This window comes from Natrix helvetica (genome assembly GCF_964273705.1).
Source record: "Natrix helvetica genome assembly, chromosome: 16".
Classification (NCBI taxonomy): domain Eukaryota; kingdom Metazoa; phylum Chordata; class Lepidosauria; order Squamata; family Natricidae; genus Natrix; species Natrix helvetica.
In genome coordinates, this window is record NC_138563.1 from 2,927,543 (window position 1) to 2,949,910 (window position 22,368).

Below are 22,368 nucleotides of genomic sequence, written 5' to 3' on the forward strand. Positions count from 1 at the left end.
CAGTTATCAGCTGCCTTTGGAGTCGGAGATCAGTGAGGCAGAAGAACAGCTGGAGCCTGTTCCCAGTGGGCGCATGTGCAGAGCTGCCAGATGAAGGGAACAGCTAAAGAACAGGGGTTGACTTGGGAGTAAGGCCACAGGTGGACGATGAATGGCGCCCCCCAGAGGACATAAAGAGGAGCAAAGGGGGAGTGGGGCCTCCTCGCTTTGAGCATCTCACGAGTCTACTCCTCCAGGAATTAAACTACACAGCTCATTCTTCTTGGGCCCTGAACAGCACAAAACAAGGAACACAAGTGTTTTCTTTCTTTCTTTCTTTCTTTCTTTCTTTCTTTCTTTCTTTCTTTCTTTCTTTCTTTCTTTCTTTCTTTTCTTTCGATTTATTTCTTCGGTTGCTTTCTCCGCCCGCTGAGTCACCGGCAGTGGCTGACTTTTGGTGCAGCTGACGCTGGGCCAGCCTCGTTCCTCCTCTCCTCCCAACCCTCTTTTTCCGTTTTCTTTTTTTCTGAGGTCATTCGAACATTTCATTGCGTTTCCTCATTTTTTCTCTCTCCCCGCAAGCTGCTGGCAAGCCTCTTCTTCCAAGGTTTGGAGAAAACACACACACACACAGACACACACACACACCTGCCTCATTGCACGAGAATTGCGGGGAGCCATCTTCTCCCCATTTATTAAATGTCTTTGTTATGATTTATGAAATTGACTAATTGTGTCCCAGCCCAATGAATTAAATTTTAACGAAACAATTAAACAAGAGATTGGAGAACCATTTGTGGTGTAGGGTTTCCGGCCTAGGCAGGGGTTGGATTAGATGATCTCCAGGATCCCTTCTAGCTCTGTGATTCTGCTATTTCCTTCCTTCCTTCCTTCCTTCCTTCCTTCCTTCCTTCCTTCCTTCCTTCCTTCCTTCCTTCCTTCCTTCCTTCCTGATCAGGGGGTTGGACTAGATGACCTCCAAGGTCCCTTCCAACTCTGATTCTGCTATTTCCTTCCTTCCTTCCTTCCTTCCTTCCTTCCTTCCTTCCTTCCTTCCTGATCAGGGGGTTGGACTAGATGACCTCCAAGGTCCCTTCCAACTCTGATTCTGCTATTTCCTTCCTTCCTTCTCCTTTTCTTCTTCCTTCCTTTCCTTCTTTTCTCTCTCCTTTCTTCTTTCTCTCTATCTGTTTTTCTCTCTCTCATTCCCTCCCTCTTGCCTGCCTTCCTTCCTTCCTTCCTTCCTTCCTTCCTTCCTTCCTTCCTTCCTTCCTTCCTTCTTGATCAGAGGGTTGGACTAGATGACCTACAAGGTCCCTTCCAACCCTGCGATTCTGCTATTTCCTTCCTTCCTTTTCCTTTTCTTCTTCCTTTCTCTCCTTCTTTCTCTCTGTTTCTCTCTCTCATTCCCTCCCTCTCGCCTTCCTTCCTTCCTTCCTTCCTTCCTTCCTTCCTTCCTTCCTTCCTTCCTTCCTGAGCAGGGGGTTGGACTAGATCACCTCCAAGGTCCCTTCCAACTCTGTTATTCTGCTATCCTTCTGTCCGTCCTTCCTTCTTGAGCAGAGGGGTGGACTAGAAGACCTCCAAGTTCCCTTCCAACTCTGTTAAACTGTAATCTGAGGTCTGCTCTGCTTTTTCGGCTGGCCGGCCGGCTCCGAAGCTGAATTTCTTCCGGATATTTCAAGTGTTGATTGTGGTTTTACCTTGTAGCTTTTTTTGTATGTGTGTTGTATTGGCTACTCTCTTGGCAAAGAAATTATGTGTCTCCCCCACTCTTAAATCTCAGCCAGCCCTTAGGTGCTTAAAAGTCTGTTTGCTTGGGGCAAACCTTGTTTGTTTTGGCTTTTTGAAGGTGGCTTATCCTGCCTTTTGGCCACAATAGCGGCAATTTCTCACAAAAGCTCTACAATCGATTGGCAAACAGCCTCTTAGGCTTCTTTTCCCCTTGTGTCGCTTCAACGGTTTCCTAAAACTATATATCCAGCAGAAGAATAAGTGTGTGTGTGAAAATATCAACCTTAAGGCAATGCTTTTTCCCCCTGCCTTTTAAACAGGTTTCTAGTCCTCAAGGCGCTTCGGAATAACCTTGCTCATATCCAAGTGACTTGCCCCTGAAAATTACAGCCCAAACTTTCCCCAAGTCCCATTCTCCGTAGAAACCTCGCCGAATCTTCCTTATTACCACTCGAATAAATGATTAGAAGGAGCAAGGACTCTTTTAAAACAAAACAATAACAATTAAACGGGCAAAATGGAGGCCCTTCCAAAGTCCAATCTTTTTCTTTTAGAGCCGTAGGTTGGAAATGAATTTGTGCGCCGTAGCAGGGACAGGGTGTGTGTGTGGAATTTTAATTCTAGGTACATATTTGCGTCGATTCTGAGCTCGCGGTGTGTCGAGATAACTCCTGTTCGGCCATGATAACCCCAGATAATCCTGCAAGCGGTCAGAAGCGTGCCGTTATGTAAATTCAAATGGCCACTAAGTGAAAACCGAGCACTAGCTGTATAGCAGTCACGTTGGGTTGCCTGAAATATGTGTGTGTGTGTGTGTGTGTGTGTGTGTATATATATATATATATATATATATATATATATATATATATATATATATATATATATATATATATATATATATATATATGTTGTATTTGTACTGATAAATAAATAAAGGGAGACTAGTATAGATCTATTTCGAGCTAATTAGCTCTCATCAGCTAGCTCGAAATAGATCTATACTAGTCTCCCTTTATTTATTTATCAGTACAAATACAACACAAATATAAAAAGGCAACATTATGAATTGTATTAATGGATCCGCGGGATTGAAAATTATGAATTGGAAATTGTGAGGTCCGAAAGGTTGGGGACCCCTGGTCTAGATGACCTCTGAGGGTCCCTTACCACTTTCAGGGTTCTGCAATGCCGGGGAAAAACGCATGTTTTTTTTTCCCCTTTCCTATTTATTTACGTTCCAATTAAGAATTTAGGAAGGGTTGCTTGGGGGAAGGTGGGAGAAATAAAGAGGGGGGGAAACAAGGCGGTAGAAATTAAAAGTTGAATTTAATTTATTCCATTCCTTCATGTTTCCATAGTTGGCCTCTCGGGAACGATTTTTTTTTAAAAAAAAAAATTTCAAGAGGGGGGAGGAAAGAAAGAAATGGGGAAGGCCAGAATCTCTCTGTTCTCTTTTTTACGTCCAAAATCGATGTAGAGCGAACCCTTTTTTTAAAAAAAAAAAATCTCCCGCCTTCGATTCTTCCTCTTCGGAGTCGTATTAGCCTCTTCTCTTGGCTACAAAACTTCCGGGTCCGTCTCCATAAATTAATCATTGGCCATAAATTAATCAAGCAAAATAGTCTTTCCGTAAACACCACTCCGCCGAGAGTTCATCGGCTTTGACGTCCTGTCGAGATGCTTGTGGCGGGGAGTTCCGCCGGCCCGTAGGTCTTTCTTTTTTTGGGGAAGTAAAATTGCCATCTTGGTCCATAAGTCGCTCCAAGTTTCCAGTCCTCAGTGTGTTGGCATGGCTCCCGGTGTAGGAAGGGCAACAGATTCCTTCTTCACCTTCCACCCCCATCCGTAATTCTGCTCCTGGTCCACGGAGGAGGCCGGGAACTCTTCGGAAGCCCCCCACACACAAACAAAAGTCACCCCACTTTCTCACTGGGGCTCCGTGGTGCAAAAAGTGCTGAAGTTCCATTTTTTTTTCCAATTCACCCCACCCTGCAAAGTCCGGCTGTAGGAAGAACGCCCCCTACAGTTGATCGCTGGCCATGGCAGGGTTGGTATAGGCGAAGCCCTTCGTGCCGTTTTTGGGGTGCCTATTCCCCTAAGGAAGAAACAGAAGAGAGATTGAGAGGGTCCCCCGATTTGCAGCTGTAAGAAGAGACTGGACAGCCATTTCTCTCAAATTGTATAGGGTCTCCTGCTTGAGTAGGGGGTTGGACTAGATGACCTCCAAGGTCCCTTCCAACTCTGTTATGTTATTCTGCTGTCCCTTCCTTCCTTCCTTCCTTCCTTCCTTCTTTCCTTCCTTCCTTCTCCATCACTGGAGGCTTTTAAGAAGGGACTGGACAGATATTTGTCTCTAATTGTATAGGATCCCCTATAGTCTAGATGACCTCCAAGGTCCCTTCCAACTCTGTTATTCTATATTCAATGGGACTGAAGCGGCTTTCAGAAGTTATGGGAGCTTCATCCCTGGAGGCTTTCAAGAAGAGGCGGGACTGCCATTTGTCAGAAATGGGGTTTCTGCTTGGGCGGGGGTGGGTGGGTGGGCGGGCTGGACTAGATGATCTACAAGGTCCCTTCCAACTCTGTTAATCTGTAAAGAGCAGAGGTCGCCACAGAAGTTGCCTCAGGAGCTTCATTCCTGGAGGCCTTCAAGAAGAGATTGGAGTGCCGTTTGCCAGGCATGGTATAGGGTCTCCTGCTTGCGTGAGCAGGGAGGTTGGACTAGATGACCTCCAAGGTCCCTTCCAACTCTGTTAATCTGTAATCTCCCCCCCCCCCCCCCGGTTAAGAATTCTGAGAATTGAAGTTCTCTGGCTGATTGTGTCCTTTGCACGAAGGCCGTGCTGCGTTTTGCAAACTTGGGGCGTGGAAGCTTCGATTGATGGCTTAAAGCCACCGTTTCTGGCTTATTCTAGAACTCCTGGCTTGGGAGGGTGGGAAATCCCGGATTACAAAGCCCATCCTTCCCTGCCTGCCTGCTTTGCCTTTGGGTCCCAAACTGTTTGCAGAAAGTGCAGGGGGGGCGGGGGAAAACCCACATTGGCCGTACCCGTTAGGACAGAAACGGCTGTTTCAGTTATTGATCTAAAATAATAAACAAGGAAGGAAAGATTAAATAAATGCATGAAAAATACATAAAATGGCCCAAATACTCTGGCAAGGTGTGGCAGTGTTTAATCAGGTAGGGCGAACCAGTGGCTAGAAAAAATGAGTTATATATATATATTTGGGTACATAATCATCAACCTTAATCTAAGGTTTGCATATGATAAAAGACTGCGCCCATGTTGTGGGTGGAGAAATGGGGAAGAGGGGGGCGGAGCTTATCGCAGGTGGGGAAAAGGTAACTCGGAGGGAGGGGGGCCAGGGCACCAATGGGAAGTTCGATTGGGTCATTGATTAACATGAAGAAAACACAATTGGTTGGGGATTTGGGGGATACATATTTTTTGCGTTTTCTTTCTATTCACAAGCAACCCTAAGAATCGGGAGGGGGGGGGAGAAAGGAAGGAAGGAAATGGAGGGAGGGAGGGATGAAGAAGAGAGGGATGGAGGAAGGAAGGAGAGGAAGGAAGGAAATGGACAGAAGAGAGGGATGGATGGCAGAAGAAAGAAAGGAAAGAAAGAAGGAACGCAAAGGAAGGAAAGAACAAAGAAGGAAAATGAAAAAGAAAGCAGGGAGGGAGGGAGGAAGAAAGGAAAGAAGAAATGGAGGGAGGGATGAAGGAAAAGAGGAAAGGAAGGAAGGAAGGGAAAGAAATGAAGGAAGAAAGGAAAGGAAAGGAAGAAGGAAGTGAGGGAGGGAGGAAGGAAAGGAGAAATGGAGGAAGGGAGGAAGGGAGGAAAAGAATGAAAAAGAAAGGAAAGGAAGGAGAGAGATAAAGAAAGAAAAAGGAAGGAATGAAAAGGAAGGAAATAAGGAAATGGAGGGAGGGATGAAGAAGGGATGGAAGGAAGGAAGGAACAAAGAAGGAAAAGAATGAAAAAGGAAGAAGGAAGGGAGGAAGGAAGGAAAGAAAAAGAAAGAAAGGAATTTGTGTGAGAAAGGGAGGGAGGGAGGATGGAAGGGGAAAAAAAGAAGGAAAGAAAGAAAGAAAAAGAAAAATGGGAGGGAGAGAAAGATTTAACGCAAAAGCTACCTATTGGATGAAAATAATTTCCCCGGGGAAAACCAGGAAACTACTCCAACTTTGGACTTCTCTGTTCAGGAGGCTTAAACAAAGGAGGAGACCTTTCTGAATCTTCCCAATGAGAACTAGAAACCTGCCTGGCCTTCTCTCATTCCTAACCCTCCTCCTCCTCCCATCCCTGGGTGAGAAGGCAAGCGTTGTGTTGAAAAGCTTAGGCAACCTCTAGCTGCTTCCGTGTGGTGTGTAAACACACTTGGGTCACACTTAGGGAGGGGGGGGAACAGCCGGGCCAGCTGAAGTCCTGCGTGTGTGTGCCCCCCCCGTCCCCCCCCCAATAATCAAGGGCAAACAAAGCCTCTGCCAGCCTGGGAAAGTCCCTCTTGGAGATCTGGAGAGGGAGGGAGGGCGCTGGGCTGCATATTTGCACAACTGCCAATGTTTGCGCAGCTCACCCAAGCACGTAATGGCAAGTTCAGCTTAGATCGGCCCCGGCACTGGCTGGCTGCGGAGGATTCAAGCCAGGCTCCCCCCCCCCCCCTCTGCCAGCTGGGCCAGGCCTAGGGAGAGAGGGCAGCCCTCAGCTGGGCATCGGCTTAGCCTGGGGCAGTGGGTGCCCTGAAGGTCCCCAGGGTCTGGAAGGGAGAGAAAAGCCACTGAGAAATCTCTCTCTCTCTGTCTCTCTTTCTCTTTCTCTCTCTCTCTCTCTGTCTCTCTCTCTCTCTCTCTCTCTCTCTCTCTCTCTCTCACACACACACACACACACACACACACCTTTCAATATATGGGGACATAGGATCAGAGCGAAGGGAGAAAAAAAGAGGGAGGGAGGAAGGAAAGAGAGAGAGAGAGAGAGGAAGGAAGAGGAAGGAAGGAAGGAAGAAGGGAAATCAAGCTAGATAAAGAAGAAAAGAAAAGAGAAAAGGGATGGGGAAAGAGGGAGGGAGAGGAAGGAAAGAAGGAAGAAGGGAAATCAAGTTAGATGAAGAAAAAAAGAAAAAGGGGGAGAAAAGGGAAGGGGAAAGGAAAAAAGGAAGGAAGGAGAGAGAAAGGAGGGAAGAAAAGAAAGACAGAAAAGGAGGGAGGGAGGGCGAATCAAGTGAGATGAAGGAAAGAAAAAAGGGAAGGGAAGGGAAGGAATGGAGGGAGGGATGGAGGAAGAGACAGAGAGAGAGAAAGAAAAAGACAAACCAAGTTAGATACAGAAGGGAAGGAAAAAAGGGAAGGAAAAGGAAGGGAAAAAATGAAGGAAAAAAAAGGAAGAACAAGAAAGACAGAAAATGATAGATGAAAGAAAGAAGGAAGGGAAGGAAGGAGAAAGAAAGAAAAGAGGGAGAGAGGAAGGAAAGCCCAGCCTTGTCACAGCCATAGTCCACTTCTAGTTCCTGTCCTGCTCTCTGGGCCATTCCCACCAGCCAGAGGGTGGACCCTCCACCCCATCTCATGGTGGAGAAGATGTGACCCACCACGGGCACCCCTAATCACCATCGTCATTTAACGACCCCCTAATCCCATGCAGGGTGGCGTCTGGGCAACTGAACGGAGCTGGCAGAGTGTTTTACTGGCCAGATGCCATTCCTGTTGCCAGAGCGGAGTTTTGTGCAGCAGACATATTCTCAGTGACGCTCACCTCGTCGTAAGGGTTTTGCTTGTTTCCGGGGGGCGCAAAGCGGCCATGGGTCTGGTACGTGGGGTACTCGTTCATGGGGTGGTACGAATCCCGGCTACTCGGTAGGTCCATGCTCCCCCGATGCGTCCGTCGACAGTAATAGACGAGCTGCGACAGAGCGGAGGAGGAAAACATTAACGAGGGGACCACGAATGGCCTGGACTTTCTGAAAATAACTACGAGTAGTCCTGGGCTTACAACGGTTTGTTTAGTGACCGTTCAAAATCGCAATGGCACTGGGGGAAAAAGCGACTTACGGCCGTTTTTCACAGTTACGACCTTTGCGGCGGCTTTGCCCTGATCAAAATTCGGAGGCTTGGAGGCTGATTCATATTTACGACGGTTGCATCGTCCTGTTTTGCGACCTTCTGACGAGTAAAGGGAGGAAGCCGGATTGACTTAACGCCCGAGCGGCTAACTTATCCGCTGCCGTGATTCACTTAACGGCGGCAGCAAGAAAGGCCGTGAGATGGGACGAAGCTCACTTAGCAAATATCTCGCTTAACCGCAGACACGATGGGCTCAATTGTAAGGAATCCCTCGACTTACGGCCGTTCGTTTAGTGCCCGAAGTTGCAACGCACAGATTTAGGAATGTCTTTCACACTTACGACCACTGCAGGTAGCCCCCTCCCTCAAAACAGGGACTCACCAGCCACAAGAGACCGAGGAGCAGGAAAAATACGAGGATGCAGACAAGGACGAGAAGAGCGATGCCCCAGCCTGGGACCCCCTCCGAGGGCGGAAGGATGGGTGTCGTACTCGCTGCAAAGAAGAAAGGAAGAGGGGGAAATGAGTTTTGCGTGGAAATCGTGCAGAAAGACGGCGAGAAAAACGAGAGTTATGGTTCAGCGTGTTGTTTTTGGCGCAATCCGATAACCTCCTGAAGTTGTGAACACTGGAGGCTTTTAAGCAGAGATTGGACCACCCTTTGTCTGAAGTGGACTAGATGACCTCCAAGGTCCCTTCTAACTCTCTTATTCTATTCTATTCTCCTCTCCTTCTCTTTTCTTCTCTCTTCTCTTCTCTATTCCATTCCACTCTACCCTACCTTAATCTATTCTATTCTCTATTCCATTCGGTTCTCTCTTCTATCTTCTATTCTCTATTTATTCCATTCATTATTCCTATTTTATTCCATTCCATTCCATTCTACCCTATTCTCTATTCCATTCCATTCTCTCTTCTCTTCTCCTTTATTTTCTTCTCTATTCTATTCCATTCTTTATTCCTATTCTATTCTATTCCATTCCATTCTACCCTACCCTATTCTATTCTATTCTCCATTTCATTCAGTTCTCTCTTCTCTTTTCTCTTCTCTATTTATTCCATTTTTATTCCTATTCTATTCTATTCCATTCCATTCCACTCTACCCCACCCTACCTATTCTATTCTCTATTCCATTCTGTTCTCTCTTCTCTATTCCATTCCATTCTTTATTCCTATTCTATTCTATTCCATTCCACCCTTCTCTATTCTATTCTATTCTCGCCTCTCTTTTCTTCTCTCTTCTCTCCTCTATTTATTCCATTCTTTATTCCTATTCCATTCTATTCTATTCCATTCTACCCTACCCTATTCTATTCCATTCGGTCCTCTCTTCTTTTCCCTTCTCCTCTCTTCTCTTCTCTATTTATTCCATTCTTTATTCCTATTCTATTCCATTCCATTTTTTAACATGTTAATATTACTAATAATATTAAGAGAGGAAAGTGTATACAGGTAGTCCTTAACGTACAACCGTCATTGAGCCCCAAATTTCCGTTGTTAAGCGAAACACTTGTGAAGTCAGTTTTGCGATCGTACCTTGCCGATGGCACTTGCAACGGTCACTAAATGGACTGTTGTAAGCCAAGGACACCTTGTATCATCCTCTTTTAACGACCCTATAATCCCTTGCGGGGTGAAGTCTGAATGGAACTAGCAAAGCATTTACTGGCCGGATGCCTTCCTGTCTCCAGAGCGGAGTTTTGTTTGGCAGATAATATTCTCATCGTGGCCGGAGAGAGAAATACCTGCGTCAACCTAGGATTGAACTCACAGCCCACTGATTGTGAGGCCAGAGGCTCCACCTCCACATCACTCCAAGGACAACGTGTATATTTTGTTTAAATTCCCCACGCCATCCTATTTTTACAAACGTTATCCTTACCTTCCACTCTGGTTAACTCTAGCCCTCCCGTGGTCGTGAGGTTTGCCGCTCTCAAAATGTTCGCGACCTCGCTTGCGGATGTAGGGGCCTTTGCCGCTTCGAAGAGCAACTTCGATTCCACCGCCACCGAACCTGGGCTGTCAGTTTAAAAGAAAAGAAAGTGAAGGCCTATTTTTTGCTGGCCATCTTCCCGGAAAAGTCTATAATAAGGGGAATGCAGATCTGATTTTACGTGGGTTAACGGCAGCTAGGATGATATTTGTACCCAAACAAACACACTGTTTACTTAGAATATGGAATTTTCATATGGAGTAGAATCAAATCAAAACTAGGGTAAAAGAAAAGGAGAAAGAAAAGGAAGTTAAGAAATTCACGCCAGTAAGCCGTTTACTCCAAATTGTTGGCGGTAAGAATAGAAAAAAATACTTCATTATCTCTTCACCTTCTCTAAATGAATAGGTATAAATCTTTCTTTCCTTCCTTCCTAAACTTCTCTAAATGAATAGGTATAAATCTTTCTTTCCCTCCCTCCCTCCTTCCTTCCTTCCTCTTTTTTAAATAGATAGCTTTTGTCTTAAACCTTCCCTTCCCTTCCAAGTCTTCCTTCCTTCTTTCCTTCCTTCCTTCCCTCCTTCCCTCCCTCCCTCCTTCTTGGTTCCTTCCTTCCTCTTTCTTAAATAGATAGAATTTGTCTTAAACCATCCCTTTCACGTCTTTCTTCCTTCCTTCCTTTCCTTCCTTCCTTTTTCCTTCCTTCCTTCCTTCTTTCCTTCCTTCCTTCCTTCCTTTCTTTTTCCTTCCTTCTTTCCTCTTTCTTTCTTCTTTCCTTTCCTTCCTTCCTTTTTCTTTCCTTCCTTCTTTCCTTTCCTCTTTCTTTCTTTCTTTCTTTCTTTCCTTCCTTCCTTCCTTCCTTTTTCTTTCCTTCCTTTTTCTTTTTCTTTCTTTCTTTCCTTCCTTCCTTCCTGTCTTTATTTTCCTCCCTCCCTCCCTTCCTCCCTTTCTTCTTAGATAGAGCAGAGTTCTAATACGTAAGCAGAAAAATTATCCCCCCCCCCGCTGCACCGACTTCTACAGATAAAAGGAGTCAGAACACAGTGTGAGAACGAACAAAATGAAATCCCACTGCAAAATCAAAAGCAGCACAAAGAGAAGGGCAACACAAGAAGACTTGCCTTGGTGCTAAAATAGAGAGGCATTTTTGTGTGTGTTTTGTGTGCGTTTTCTCAAAAACAAGCAAACTTATTTGGGCAGCTGATTTCATGGTATTTTGGTGTGCCATGCCTTGGAGTTAATTGAACGAATACTGTAGCTCCTTATGTTTGCATCTGCCTTTGACCTGCGACCCCCAAATTTTGAGGGTTTCTGTTAAAAAAAAATTTCCATACCTGAATGAGATTATTTCATAGCTTGTATAACCGAATTGGCACGGGCTACACTTGAACACGCTGTAATACTGTGGAAAGAAAAAGGAAGAAAAGGGAAAGAAGGATAGAAGGAAGGAGGCGGGAGGAAGAGAGAAAGGAAAGAAGGATAGAAGGAAGAGGCGGGAGGAAGAATGAAAGGAAAGAGAAAAAGAAAGAAAGAAGAGAAAGAGGGTGGGAGAGGAAGGGGGAAGAAAGAAGGAAAGAAAGAAGAAAGGGAGGGAGGAAGAAGGAGGGAGGAAAGAAAGAAGGAAAGAGAAATAGAGAGAAAGAAAAAAGAAAAAGAGGGAGGGAGGGAGGAAAGAAAGAAGGAAAGAAAGAAGGAAAGAGGAAGAAAGAAAGGAATAAGAAAGAGAAGAAAGAGAAAGAAAGAAAGAAAGAAAGAAAGAAAGAAAGAAAGAAAGAAAGGAGTTGGATTAGAAACAGACGTAGTATCTTGTCATTCAAAATATAACTGCTTTCCTAATTTCCCACCAGTTTTAAAAATGATGTTTTAGAGTTTCTTGGCAACTTTAACTTGGTGGCCCTCAATTCTCTGAATTGAATGCAGAATAGATTGTGTGTTGAAATCCACACACCCCTTCAAATTGCCAACTTTGGGAGACACTAATTTAGATGATTTCTTTCCCATCCTTCCCCTCCCTTGGGACAATATCCCAAAACAGATGCCTCGATTCCATGACAGGCGTCAACACACACAGGTGGAAAATGTGTGATTTTTGTATACATTTTTTTGCAAATCTGAGCGTACCAATACTTACCTTCCGTAGTAAGGGGACCGTTTGCCGCCCACAAAGGAGAACATTAATAGACCCCCTCCTCATTTGGGAGCGTTTCCCCTCCCACTTTATCCAAAACTAATGTTGGAGCAATGAGGACTAGAAACCTGACCCTGATTTGAAACAAAACCTGCCTCCCCTCAAATCTACGGCTGTCATCACAATTAGGGTACCATTTCAGGAGAGGGGATAAGAGATGGATGGGGAAGGTCTGAAAGGCAGCCCCCCACCCCCCCAAAAAAGAGAGAGAATTTGGAGGCTGAAGAAGGCCCAAATAAATCTGGAAAAAAAAACCCAAGTTGTTTCAATTCCAGTTCGGAAATAATATCTGGAAAAAAAACAGCATTTGAAGCACTTGTAGAAGGTCAGTTGCTACTAGCAAAGGGTTCACACATTTAGTTCTGCTGAATTTTAACACCGGGCAACTTTTAAGATTGGGGGGCTTCAGCTCCCAGAATTCCCCACCCGCCATCGTTTAAAATCAGGGCCCTTCCCCCACTGCCAGAAAAGACGCCGCCGTCTTTAGAGAGAGATGAACAAGAGTTGGAAGGGACCTTGAAGGTCATCTAGTCCAACCCCCTTCCCCAAGCAGGAGACACCCCCCCCCTACATCTGCCCCTACCTAGGATTGAACTCACAACCTCGTCGGATTTTGCACAGGTTGAAGCAGGAGTCTCCCAAACCTGGCAACGTTTGAAGACTTCAACTCCCAGAATTCCATTTAGAATGAGGGAGGGGGGGTGGAGCCTGTCTGGGGAATTCTGGGAGCTGAAGTCCGCCAATCTGAAAAGTTGCCAAGTATTAAACGACAGGCAGATTTATTTAAAAAAAAAAAAAGATTTCTCTTTTTCAGCCGTGCGGAATTCTAGAACATTCTAAACAGTCTCAATTAGCGTCTCCCGAAGTTGGTCGTTGTCGTGTTTTCCCCATTTTGGGTGGGTGGGGGGAGGCATCATTTCAAATATGAACTTTTAGAGGAAGGGTGGGTGGGCTTCCCATAGCTGGATTTAAAATCCACCACCTCCTGGTTGGCCACAAGATAACCCCGCCTTCCAACCCCCCCACCCCCCAAATGTCACTGTGTAGAAATAGTCTGATTGACAGTAGAGGTTTTAACCCGCCATGCAATACTCACCATTGTTCTGATGGCGTTGTCCAGTTCCTTATAATAGGGGCTGCTTGGGACTTGTAAGCTGGTATTGAACCCTCGATTGGTGATGTGGTAGTTGATGAAAATAACGAGAATCGGATCTCTTGTTGTACTCGACAAAGTAGGAGTAGGTGGTTGTGGAGTTGACTTTCTGGTCCTAGTAGTTGAGTGGGTGGCTGGGGGTATTGTGGGGTGTGTGGGGGTCTGGTTGGTTGTAGTCTGAATGCTGGTTGCGTTGGGGTTGTTTTCAGGTGGGGGTGTTGATTTCATCCCTGTTGTGGAGTGTGGGGGTGTCCAGTTAGTTGTAGTCTGAATGCTGGTTGTGTTAGGGTTGTTTTCAGGTAGGGGTGTTGATTTCATCCCTGTTGTGGAGTGTGGGGGTGTCCGGTTAGTTGTAGTCTGAATGCTGGTTGTGTTGGGGTTGTTTTCAGGTAAGGGTGTTGATTTCATCCCTGTTGTGGAGTGTGGGGGTGTCCGGTTAGTTGTAGTCTGAATGCTGGTTGTGTTAGGGTTGTTTTCAGGTAGGGGTGTTGATTTCATCCCTGTTGTGGAGTGTGGGGGTGTCCGGTTAGTTGTAGTCTGAATGCTGGTTGTGTTGGGGTTGTTTTCAGGTAAGGGTGTTGATTTCATCCCTGTTGTGGAGTGTGGGGGTGTCCGGTTACTTGTAGTCTGAATGCTGGTTGTTTTGGGGTTGTTTTCAGGTAAGGGTGTTGATTTGATCCCCGTTGTGGAGTGTGGGGGTGTCTGGTTAGTTGTAGTCTGAATGCTGGTTGTGTTGGGGTTGTTTTCAGGTAGGGGTGTGGATTTCATCCCCGTTGTGGAGTGTGGGGGTGACTGGTTAGTTGTAGTCTGAATGCTGGTTGTGTTGGGGTTGTTTTCAGGTAGGGGTGTTGATTTGATCCCCGTTGTGGAGTGTGGGGGTGACTGATTAGTTGTAGTCTGAATGCTGGTTGTGTTAGGATTGTTTTCAGGTAGGGGTGTTGGTTTGATCCCCGTTGTGGAGTGTGGGGGTGTCCTGTTAGTTGTAGACTGAATGCTGGTTGTGTTGGGGTTGTTTTCAGGTAGGGGTGTTGATTTGATCCCCGTTGTGGAGTGTGGGGGTGTCTGGTTAGTTGTAGTCTGAATGCTGGTTGTGTTGGGGTTGTTTTCAGGTAGGGGTGTTGATTTCATCCCTGTTGTGGAGTGTGGGGGTGTCTGGTTAGTTGTAGTCTGAATGCTGGTTGTGTTAGGGTTGTTTTCAGGTAGGGGTGTTGATTTCATCCCTGTTGTGGAGTGTGGGGGTGTCCGGTTAGTTGTAGTCTGAATGCTGGTTGTGTTGGGGTTGTTTTCAGGTAAGGGTGTTGATTTCATCCCTGTTGTGGAGTGTGGGGGTGTCCGGTTACTTGTAGTCTGAATGCTGGTTGTGTTGGGGTTGTTTTCAGGTAAGGGTGTTGATTTGATCCCCGTTGTGGAGTGTGGGGGTGTCTGGTTAGTTGTAGTCTGAATGCTGGTTGTGTTGGGGTTGTTTTCAGGTAGGGGTGTGGATTTCATCCCCGTTGTGGAGTGTGGGGGTGACTGGTTAGTTGTAGTCTGAATGCTGGTTGTGTTGGGGTTGTTTTCAGGTAGGGGTGTTGATTTGATCCCCGTTGTGGAGTGTGGGGGTGACTGATTAGTTGTAGTCTGAATGCTGGTTGTGTTAGGATTGTTTTCAGGTAGGGGTGTTGGTTTGATCCCCGTTGTGGAGTGTGGGGGTGTCCCGTTAGTTGTAGACTGAATGCTGGTTGTGTTGGGGTTGTTTTCAGGTAGGGGTGTTGATTTGATCCCCGTTGTGGAGTGTGGGGGTGTCTGGTTAGTTGTAGTCTGAATGCTGGTTGCGTTGGGGTTGTTTTCAGGTAGGGGTGTTGATTTGATCCCTGTTGTGGAGTGTGGGGGTGACTGGTTAGTTGTAGTCTGAATGCTGGTTGCGTTGGGGTTGTTTTCAGGTAGGGGTGTTGGTTTGATCCCCGTTGTGGAGTGTGGGGGTGTCCGGTTAGTTGTAGTCTGAATGCTGGTTGTGTTGGTGTTGTTTTCAGGTAGGGGTGTTGATTTGTTCCCCGTTGTGGAGTGTGGGGGTGACTGGTTAGTTGTAGTCTGAATGCTGGTTGTGTTGGGGTTGTTTTCAGGTAGGGGTGTTGGTTTGATCCCTGTTGTGGCGTGTGGGGGTGTCCGGTTAGTTGTAGTCTGAATGCTGGTTGTGTTGGGGTTGTTTTCAGGTAGGGGTGTTGGTTTGATCCCTGTTGTGGAGTGTGGGGGTGTCCGGTTAGTTGTAGTCTGAATGCTGGTTGTGTTGGGGTTGTTTTCAGGTAGGGGTGTTGGTTTGATCCCCGTTGTGGAGTGTGGGGGTGTCCGGTTAGTTGTAGTCTGAATGCTGGTTGTGTTGTGGTTGTTTTCAGGTAGGGGTGTTGATTTCATCCCCGTTGTGGAGTGTGGGGGTGACTGGTTAGTTGTAGTCTGAATGCTGGTTGTGTTGGGGTTGTTTTCAGGTAGGGGTGTTGATTTCATCCCCGTTGTGGAGTATGGGGGTGACTGGTTAGTTGTAGTCTGAATGCTGGTTGCGTTGGGGTTGTTTTCAGGTAGGGGTGTTGATTTCATCCCCGTTGTGGAGTGTGGGGGTGACTGGTTAGTTGTAGTCTGAATGCTGGTTGTGTTGGGGTTGTTTTCAGGTAGGGGTGTTGATTTGATCTCTGTTGTGGAGTGTGGGGGTGACTGGTTAGTTGTAGTCTGAATGCTGGTTGTGTTGGGGTTGTTTTCAGGTAGGGGTGTTGATTTGATCTCTGTTGTGGAGTGTGGGGGTGACTGGTTAGTTGTAGTCTGAATGCTGGTTGTGTTGGGGTTGTTTTCAGGTAGGGGTGTTGATTTGATCTCTGTTGTGGAGTGTGGGGGTGACTGGTTAGTTGTAGTCTGAATGCTGGTTGTGTTAGAGTTGTTTTCAGGTAGGGGTGTTGATTTGATCTCTGTTGTGGAGTGTGGGGGTGACTGGTTAGTTGTAGTCTGAATGCTGGTTGTGTTATGGTTGTTTTCAGGTAGGGGTGTTGATTTGATCTCTGTTGTGGAGTGTGGGGGTGACTGGTTAGTTGTAGTCTGAATGCTGGTTGTGTTGGGGTTGTTTTCAGGTAGGGGTGTTGATTTGATCTCTGTTGTGGAGTGTGGGGGTGACTGGTTAGTTGTAGTCTGAATGCTGGTTGTGTTGGGGTTGTTTTCAGGTAGGGGTGTTGATTTGATCTCTGTTGTGGAGTGTGGGGGTGACTGGTTAGTTGTAGTCTGAATGCTGGTTGTGTTGGGGTTGTTTTCAGGTAGGGGTGTTGATTTGATCTCTGTTGTGGAGTGTGGGGGTGACTGGTTAGTTGTAGTCTGAATGCTGGTTGTGTTGGGGTTGTTTTCAGGTAGGGGTGTTGATTTGATCTCTGTTGTGGAGTGTGGGGGTGACTGGTTAGTTGTAGTCTGAATGCTGGTTGTGTTGGGGTTGTTTTCAGGTAGGGGTGTTGATTTGATCTCTGTTGTGGAGTGTGGGGGTGACTGGTTAGTTGTAGTCTGAATGCTGGTTGTGTTAGGGTTGTTTTCAGGTAGGGGTGTTGATTTGATCTCTGTTGTGGAGTGTGGGGGTGACTGGTTAGTTGTAGTCTGAATGCTGGTTGTGTTATGGTTGTTTTCAGGTAGGGGTGTTGATTTGATCTCTGTTGTGGAGTGTGGGGGTGACTGGTTAGTTGTAGTCTGAATGCTGGTTGTGTTGGGGTTGTTTTCAGGTAGGGGTGTTGATTTGATCTCTGTTGTGGAGTGTGGGGGTGACTGGTTAGTTGTAGTCTGAATGCTGGTTGTGTTGGGGTTGTTTTCAGGTAGGGGTGTTGATTTGATCTCTGTTGTGGAGTGTGGGGGTGACTGGTTAGTTGTAGTCTGAATGCTGGTTGTGTTAGGGTTGTTTTCAGGTAGGGGTGTTGATTTGATCTCTGTTGTGGAGTGTGGGGGTGACTGGTTAGTTGTAGTCTGAATGCTGGTTGTGTTATGGTTGTTTTCAGGTAGGGGTGTTGATTTGATCTCTGTTGTGGAGTGTGGGGGTGACTGGTTAGTTGTAGTCTGAATGCTGGTTGTGTTGGGGTTGTTTTCAGGTAGGGGTGTTGATTTGATCTCTGTTGTGGAGTGTGGGGGTGACTGGTTAGTTGTAGTCTGAATGCTGGTTGTGTTATGGTTGTTTTCAGGTAGGGGTGTTGATTTGATCTCTGTTGTGGAGTGTGGGGGTGACTGGTTAGTTGTAGTCTGAATGCTGGTTGTGTTAGTGTTGTTTTCAGGTAGGGGTGTTGATTTGATCTCTGTTGTGGAGTGTGGGGGTGACTGGTTAGTTGTAGTCTGAATGCTGGTTGTGTTAGTGTTGTTTTCAGGTAAGGGTGTTGATTTCATCCCTCTTGTGGAGTGTGGGGGTGTCCGGTTAGTTGTAGTCTGAATGCTGGTTGCGTTGGGGTTGTTTTCAGGTAGGGGTGTTGATTTGATCTCTGTTGTGGAATGTCTGGTTGTCACTTTGGTTGTAGGCTGACTGTTGGATGCAGGTGAGGTTGTTGATCCGGTTGTTTCTTGTGAAGAAAGTATAAAAATTAATTTTAATCAACTGTCAGAAATGCCTTATCATTTATAGAGGAAGTCTTCCCTTTGATTTCCAACCATGTGTTAGCTGTTCTCGACTATGACCACAATGGCGTCCAAAATTTCTTTTGCTAAATGAGACAGTCATTAAGTGAGCTTTCCCCCATTCTACAACCTTCCTTGCCACAGTTGTTACGTCAATCGCTGCAGTTGTTATGTTAGCAACACCGTCATTAACTGAATCCCGCTTCCCCACTGACTTTGCTTGTCAGAAGGTCACAAAAGGGGACACTGCCACCGTCGTAAATATGAGTCAGTGGCCAAGCGTCCCATGGAGACGCTGCAACGGTCGTAAGTGTGAAAAGTAGACATTAGTTTATTTTTTTCAGTTCTATGGCTTTGAACGGTCCCTAAATGAACTGTTGTAAGTCGAGGACAACCTGTGTATCATCTAAATATCACCTATGCATATAGTCCTCGACTTGTGACCACAATTGAAACCAACATGTACGTTGTTAAGTGAGAGATTTGTTCAGTGATTTTCGCCCCATTTGACTGTTTTCCTTTGCCACCATTATTAAATGAATCGCGGCAGCGGTTAAAATCTCACCCCGTCGTTAAGTGAATCTGGCTTTCCCCTATCATCTTGGCTTGTCAGACATTCGCAAAAGGGGATCCCGTGACCCTGGGACATCGCAACTGTCATAAATGCGAGTCTCTGTTCCAGCCTCCAAATGTAAACCACGGGGACGCTGCATGGAAAACGGTTATAAGCCACATTTTTCAGTGATATAACTTCGAAAGGTTACTAAGCCAACCGTTGTAAGTCAAGAACTGCTGTATATGTGTAAAAAGTATGTGCCAGTCATTCCTGACTCCAGGGGGCGGTGCTCATCTCCGTTTTAAAGCCGAAGAGCCAGCGCTGTCCGAAGAGGTCTCCGTGGTCATGTGGCCGGCATGACTCAATGCCAAAGGCGCACGGAACGCTGTTCCCTTCCCACCAAAGGTGGCTCCTATTTTTCTACTCGCATTTTCTTACATGCTTTCGAACTGCTAGGTTGGCAGAAGCTGGGACAAGTAACGGGAGCTCACTCCATTATGCGGCGCTAGGGATTCGAACCTCCCAACTGCCGACCTATCTATCTATCTATCTATCTATCTATCTATCTATCTATCTATCTATCTATCTATCTATCTATCTATCTATCTATCTATCATCTATCTATCTATATATCTATCTAAATATGCAAATATCTATCTATCTATCTATCTATCTATCTATCTATCTATCTATCTAAATATCTAAATATCTAATTATCTATCTAAATATCTATCTAAATATATATCTATCTAAATATATATCTATCTATCTATCATCTATCTATCTATCTATCTATCTATCTATCTATCTAAATATCTTTCTAAATATCTATCTATCTATCTATCTAAATATCTAAATATCTAAATATCTATCTATCTATCTATCTATCTTCTATCTATCTATCTATCTATCTATCTATCTATCTATCTATCTATCTATCTATCTATCTATCTATCTATCTATCTATCGATCTTCATAGCCTTGTCTATGTATTTATCTGTTCATTTCATGCTTTTTTAGAGTTGACAATGGGGAAAGGACAGAGTTCACGCAGGCAGCTATTGTGAGTAACTTCCTCCTGGGTTACGTAGCCTGCCTTTTTCTAGTTCCTCCAACTTTCACACCAGTTCAAGGCAGCCAAACGCAGCCAGATGGATCACAGCTGCCGAGAACTTGGCACGCCTTCCCGTCAGCAGCAAAACCAGAATGAAATTCTCCTCCTCTGTTTTTGGGTGTACTGAAAGTCCTCGGCATACAGCAGCTCGCTTAGCGACCGTTTGAAGTTGCAACGGCGCTGAAAAACGACAACAACTTCGGATCGATTTTCATACATCCCCATGGCGGCCTCAAAATTGGAACGCTTGGGCAACGGACTCATATTTTTGACGGTCGCAAAACAATCCCCTTTTACGACCTCCCGATCAGCAAAGTCAAACGGGGGGAGACAGATTCTCTGAACGACCGTGTTGTTCATAAATTCACTTAACAACGATGAAATAGCGTGAAAATTCGCAAAATGGGGCAAGACTCGTTAAAACAATGTCTCGCCTAGCAACGGAAAGTCGTGTGAGATCTCTATCTATCTATCTATCTATCTATCTATCTATCATCTATCTATCTATCTATCTATCTATCTATCTATCTATCTATCTATCTATCTGGATGATATATATATAACCCAAAGTTATGAGGAAGAAGTTGCTCTCTTAAATTGGGTGTATCCAAATTATTGTGAGATGAACGGCAAAGAAAATTCTTCATGAATAAACAGGGTCTCCTATCCAAGCAGGGGGCTGGTCTAGAAGACCTCCAAGGTCCCTCCTAAGTCTATTATTCTATATTCTGAGAAGGGGGCAGGACTAGAAGACCTCCAAGGTCCCTCCTAAGTCTGTTATTCTATATTCTGGGCAGGAGGCAGGACTAGAAGACCTCCAAGGTCCCTCCTAAGTCTGTTATTCTATATTCTGAGCAGGGGGCTGGACTAGAAGACCTCCAAGGTGCCCCCTAAGTCTGTTATTCTATATTCTGAGCAGGAGGCAGGACTAGAAGACCTCCAAGGTCCCTCCTAAGTCTGTTATTCTATATTCTGAGCAGGGGGTTGGACTAGAAGACCTCCAAAGTCCCTTCCAGCTCTGTTATTCTGTCTTCTTGGCAGTGGGTCAGACTAGAAGACTTCTAAGGTCCCTCCTAAGTCTATTATTCTCTATTCTGAGCAGGGGGCTGGACTAGAAGACCTCCAAGGTCCCTCCCAGCTCTGTTATTCTGTAGCCTATCCTGTTTTCTGTTCAATCATTAGCCTAGATCATAGCAGGAGGCTTTGTACGACGCCTACCACTTGTTGGTGCCAGCTCAAAGAAATGAAAACCAAAGTCAAATTTGTACCCACGGGCAGCCTCGGATGCTAAATTATGCCTCCTTTGCTTTCATCTTTAATTTGCGGAGTGGTAGGTATCATTCCGTGCCCAGGAATTCAGATAAAAGGGAATTCAAACGGTGTGTGGGAAGACCGCGGATTCTTGATGCGGCGTCCTTGGAAAAGAAATTAGCTTGCCTTCCAACACAGAAACGGTGTATTTCCAACTTCTGATTAGATTAGACGAACAGAGTTGGAAGGGGCCTCGTAGGTCATTTAGTCCAACCCACTCCCAAATGACGAAGCTTCAGAGCATTCCTTTCCTTTCCAATTCTGCTTTAAAGGTAAAAGGTAACGTTTCCCCTCGTGCATAGGTGCTAGTCATTCCCGACTCTAGGGGGAGGTGCTCATCTCCGTTTCAAAGCCGAAGAGCCAGCGCTGTCCGAAGACGTCTCTGTGGTCATGTGGCCGGCATGACTCAACGCCGAAGGCGCACGGAACGCTGTTCCCTTCCCACCAAAGGTGGTTCCTATTTTCCTACTCGCATTTTTTACCTGCTTTCGAACTGCTAGGTTGGCAAAAGCTGGGACAAGTCACAGGAGCTCACTCCGTTACGCGGCGCTAGGGATTCGAACCGCCAAACTGTCGAACTTTCTGATCGACAAGCTCAGCGTCTCAGCCGCTGAGCCAACCCTATTCAATTCTGTTTTTATTTCCCTCCAAAAAGTTTCTCAGCTCTGCCCAACTAAAATATCACCTGCGTTGACCCCCCCAAAACCGCTTTGAAAAGATAATACAGGTAGTTCTCAACTTACAACAGTTCCTTTTAGCGACCATCCAAACTGACAACAGCACTGAAGAAACGTTTTTCACATTTAATGACCGTTGCAGCATCCCCGCCGTCCCCCTAATCAAAATTCAAGCCAACTGACTCGTATTTATGACGGTCGTAGCGCCACGGGGTCACGCGACCCCCTGTTGGCTGCCTTGCGACCAACGGTGGTGCCCCACTTCACTTAACAACCGCGTGAGTCGCTTCACCAACCTTGCGACAATTCCCTTCCCCGCGGCGGGCAGAGAAGACGTAAAGTGGGGACGAGACACGTCTCCTATCGCAGGTAGAAACGATGTGGGGGGAGAGCCTCCATTATGGTCGTAAGTCGAGGAAGGTTGTAAACCCATGGCAGGAAACCCTGAACAACTCACAATTTACAACCGGGCAAATTTCTCGAAACGAAATGAAAACGGGAGGGAAAAAAATAATCTGCCCCAAATGATTTGCAAAACTTTGCTTTTCTTCGCAAAAGGTCCCACGCAGGAACAGGTGGATGGGGGCAGCTCAGGTAAAGGTGTGTAAGAGGGAGGGGGGGCTGGCTGGATGGGGAAGGAGGGGGGGAGTGTTTAAAGATATATTTTTAGCCGCTTTCAAGCAACTAAGGTGCGTCGAGGAAAGCTTTTAAGGAAGGAAGGGGAAAAAAAAAACTTTGGCCAAGAACGCAGCGTTTTCAACGCAAGGAAGGACGTTTTCAAAGCCACACCGAAATGCGCTCTCCCCCCCTCCCCAATTTCTTTTCCTCCCCCCCCCCTAAACCCTCCCCCCCTTTCCTGGCTTTGAAATCTTCCCTGCCTGCGTGGTGGCCAAGGTCCTTCTGCATCCATCTGGAACGATTCCCACGCTGGGATCCCGAACGGATTTTAATTTAATTCAATTTTTAGTTTTCATTTAATTTAGAATCATTACCCAGAAAAAAAAAGAGAAATAAATACAAATAAAAGACAGCAGGGAGAAGAGATCTATTGTCCGAGATCTGCT

At 45.9% G+C, this 22,368-nt stretch overlaps 1 protein-coding gene across 1 annotated transcript; it reads right to left on the reverse strand.

Annotated features, from left to right (window-relative positions):
• Positions 1-3,426: 3,426 nt before the first annotated feature.
• MUC1 (mucin 1, cell surface associated) lies at positions 3,427-13,292 on the reverse strand. Its single transcript, XM_081968263.1, has 6 exons — positions 12,997-13,292; positions 11,047-11,114; positions 9,662-9,798; positions 8,161-8,273; positions 7,471-7,617; positions 3,427-3,808 (listed from the first exon to the last, which is right to left on the reverse strand). Exons 1-6 carry the CDS (start codon positions 13,279-13,281, stop codon positions 3,734-3,736), a joined length of 825 nt encoding a protein of 274 aa, XP_081824389.1. The 5' UTR covers positions 13,282-13,292; the 3' UTR covers positions 3,427-3,733.
• Positions 13,293-22,368: the final 9,076 nt, after the last annotated feature.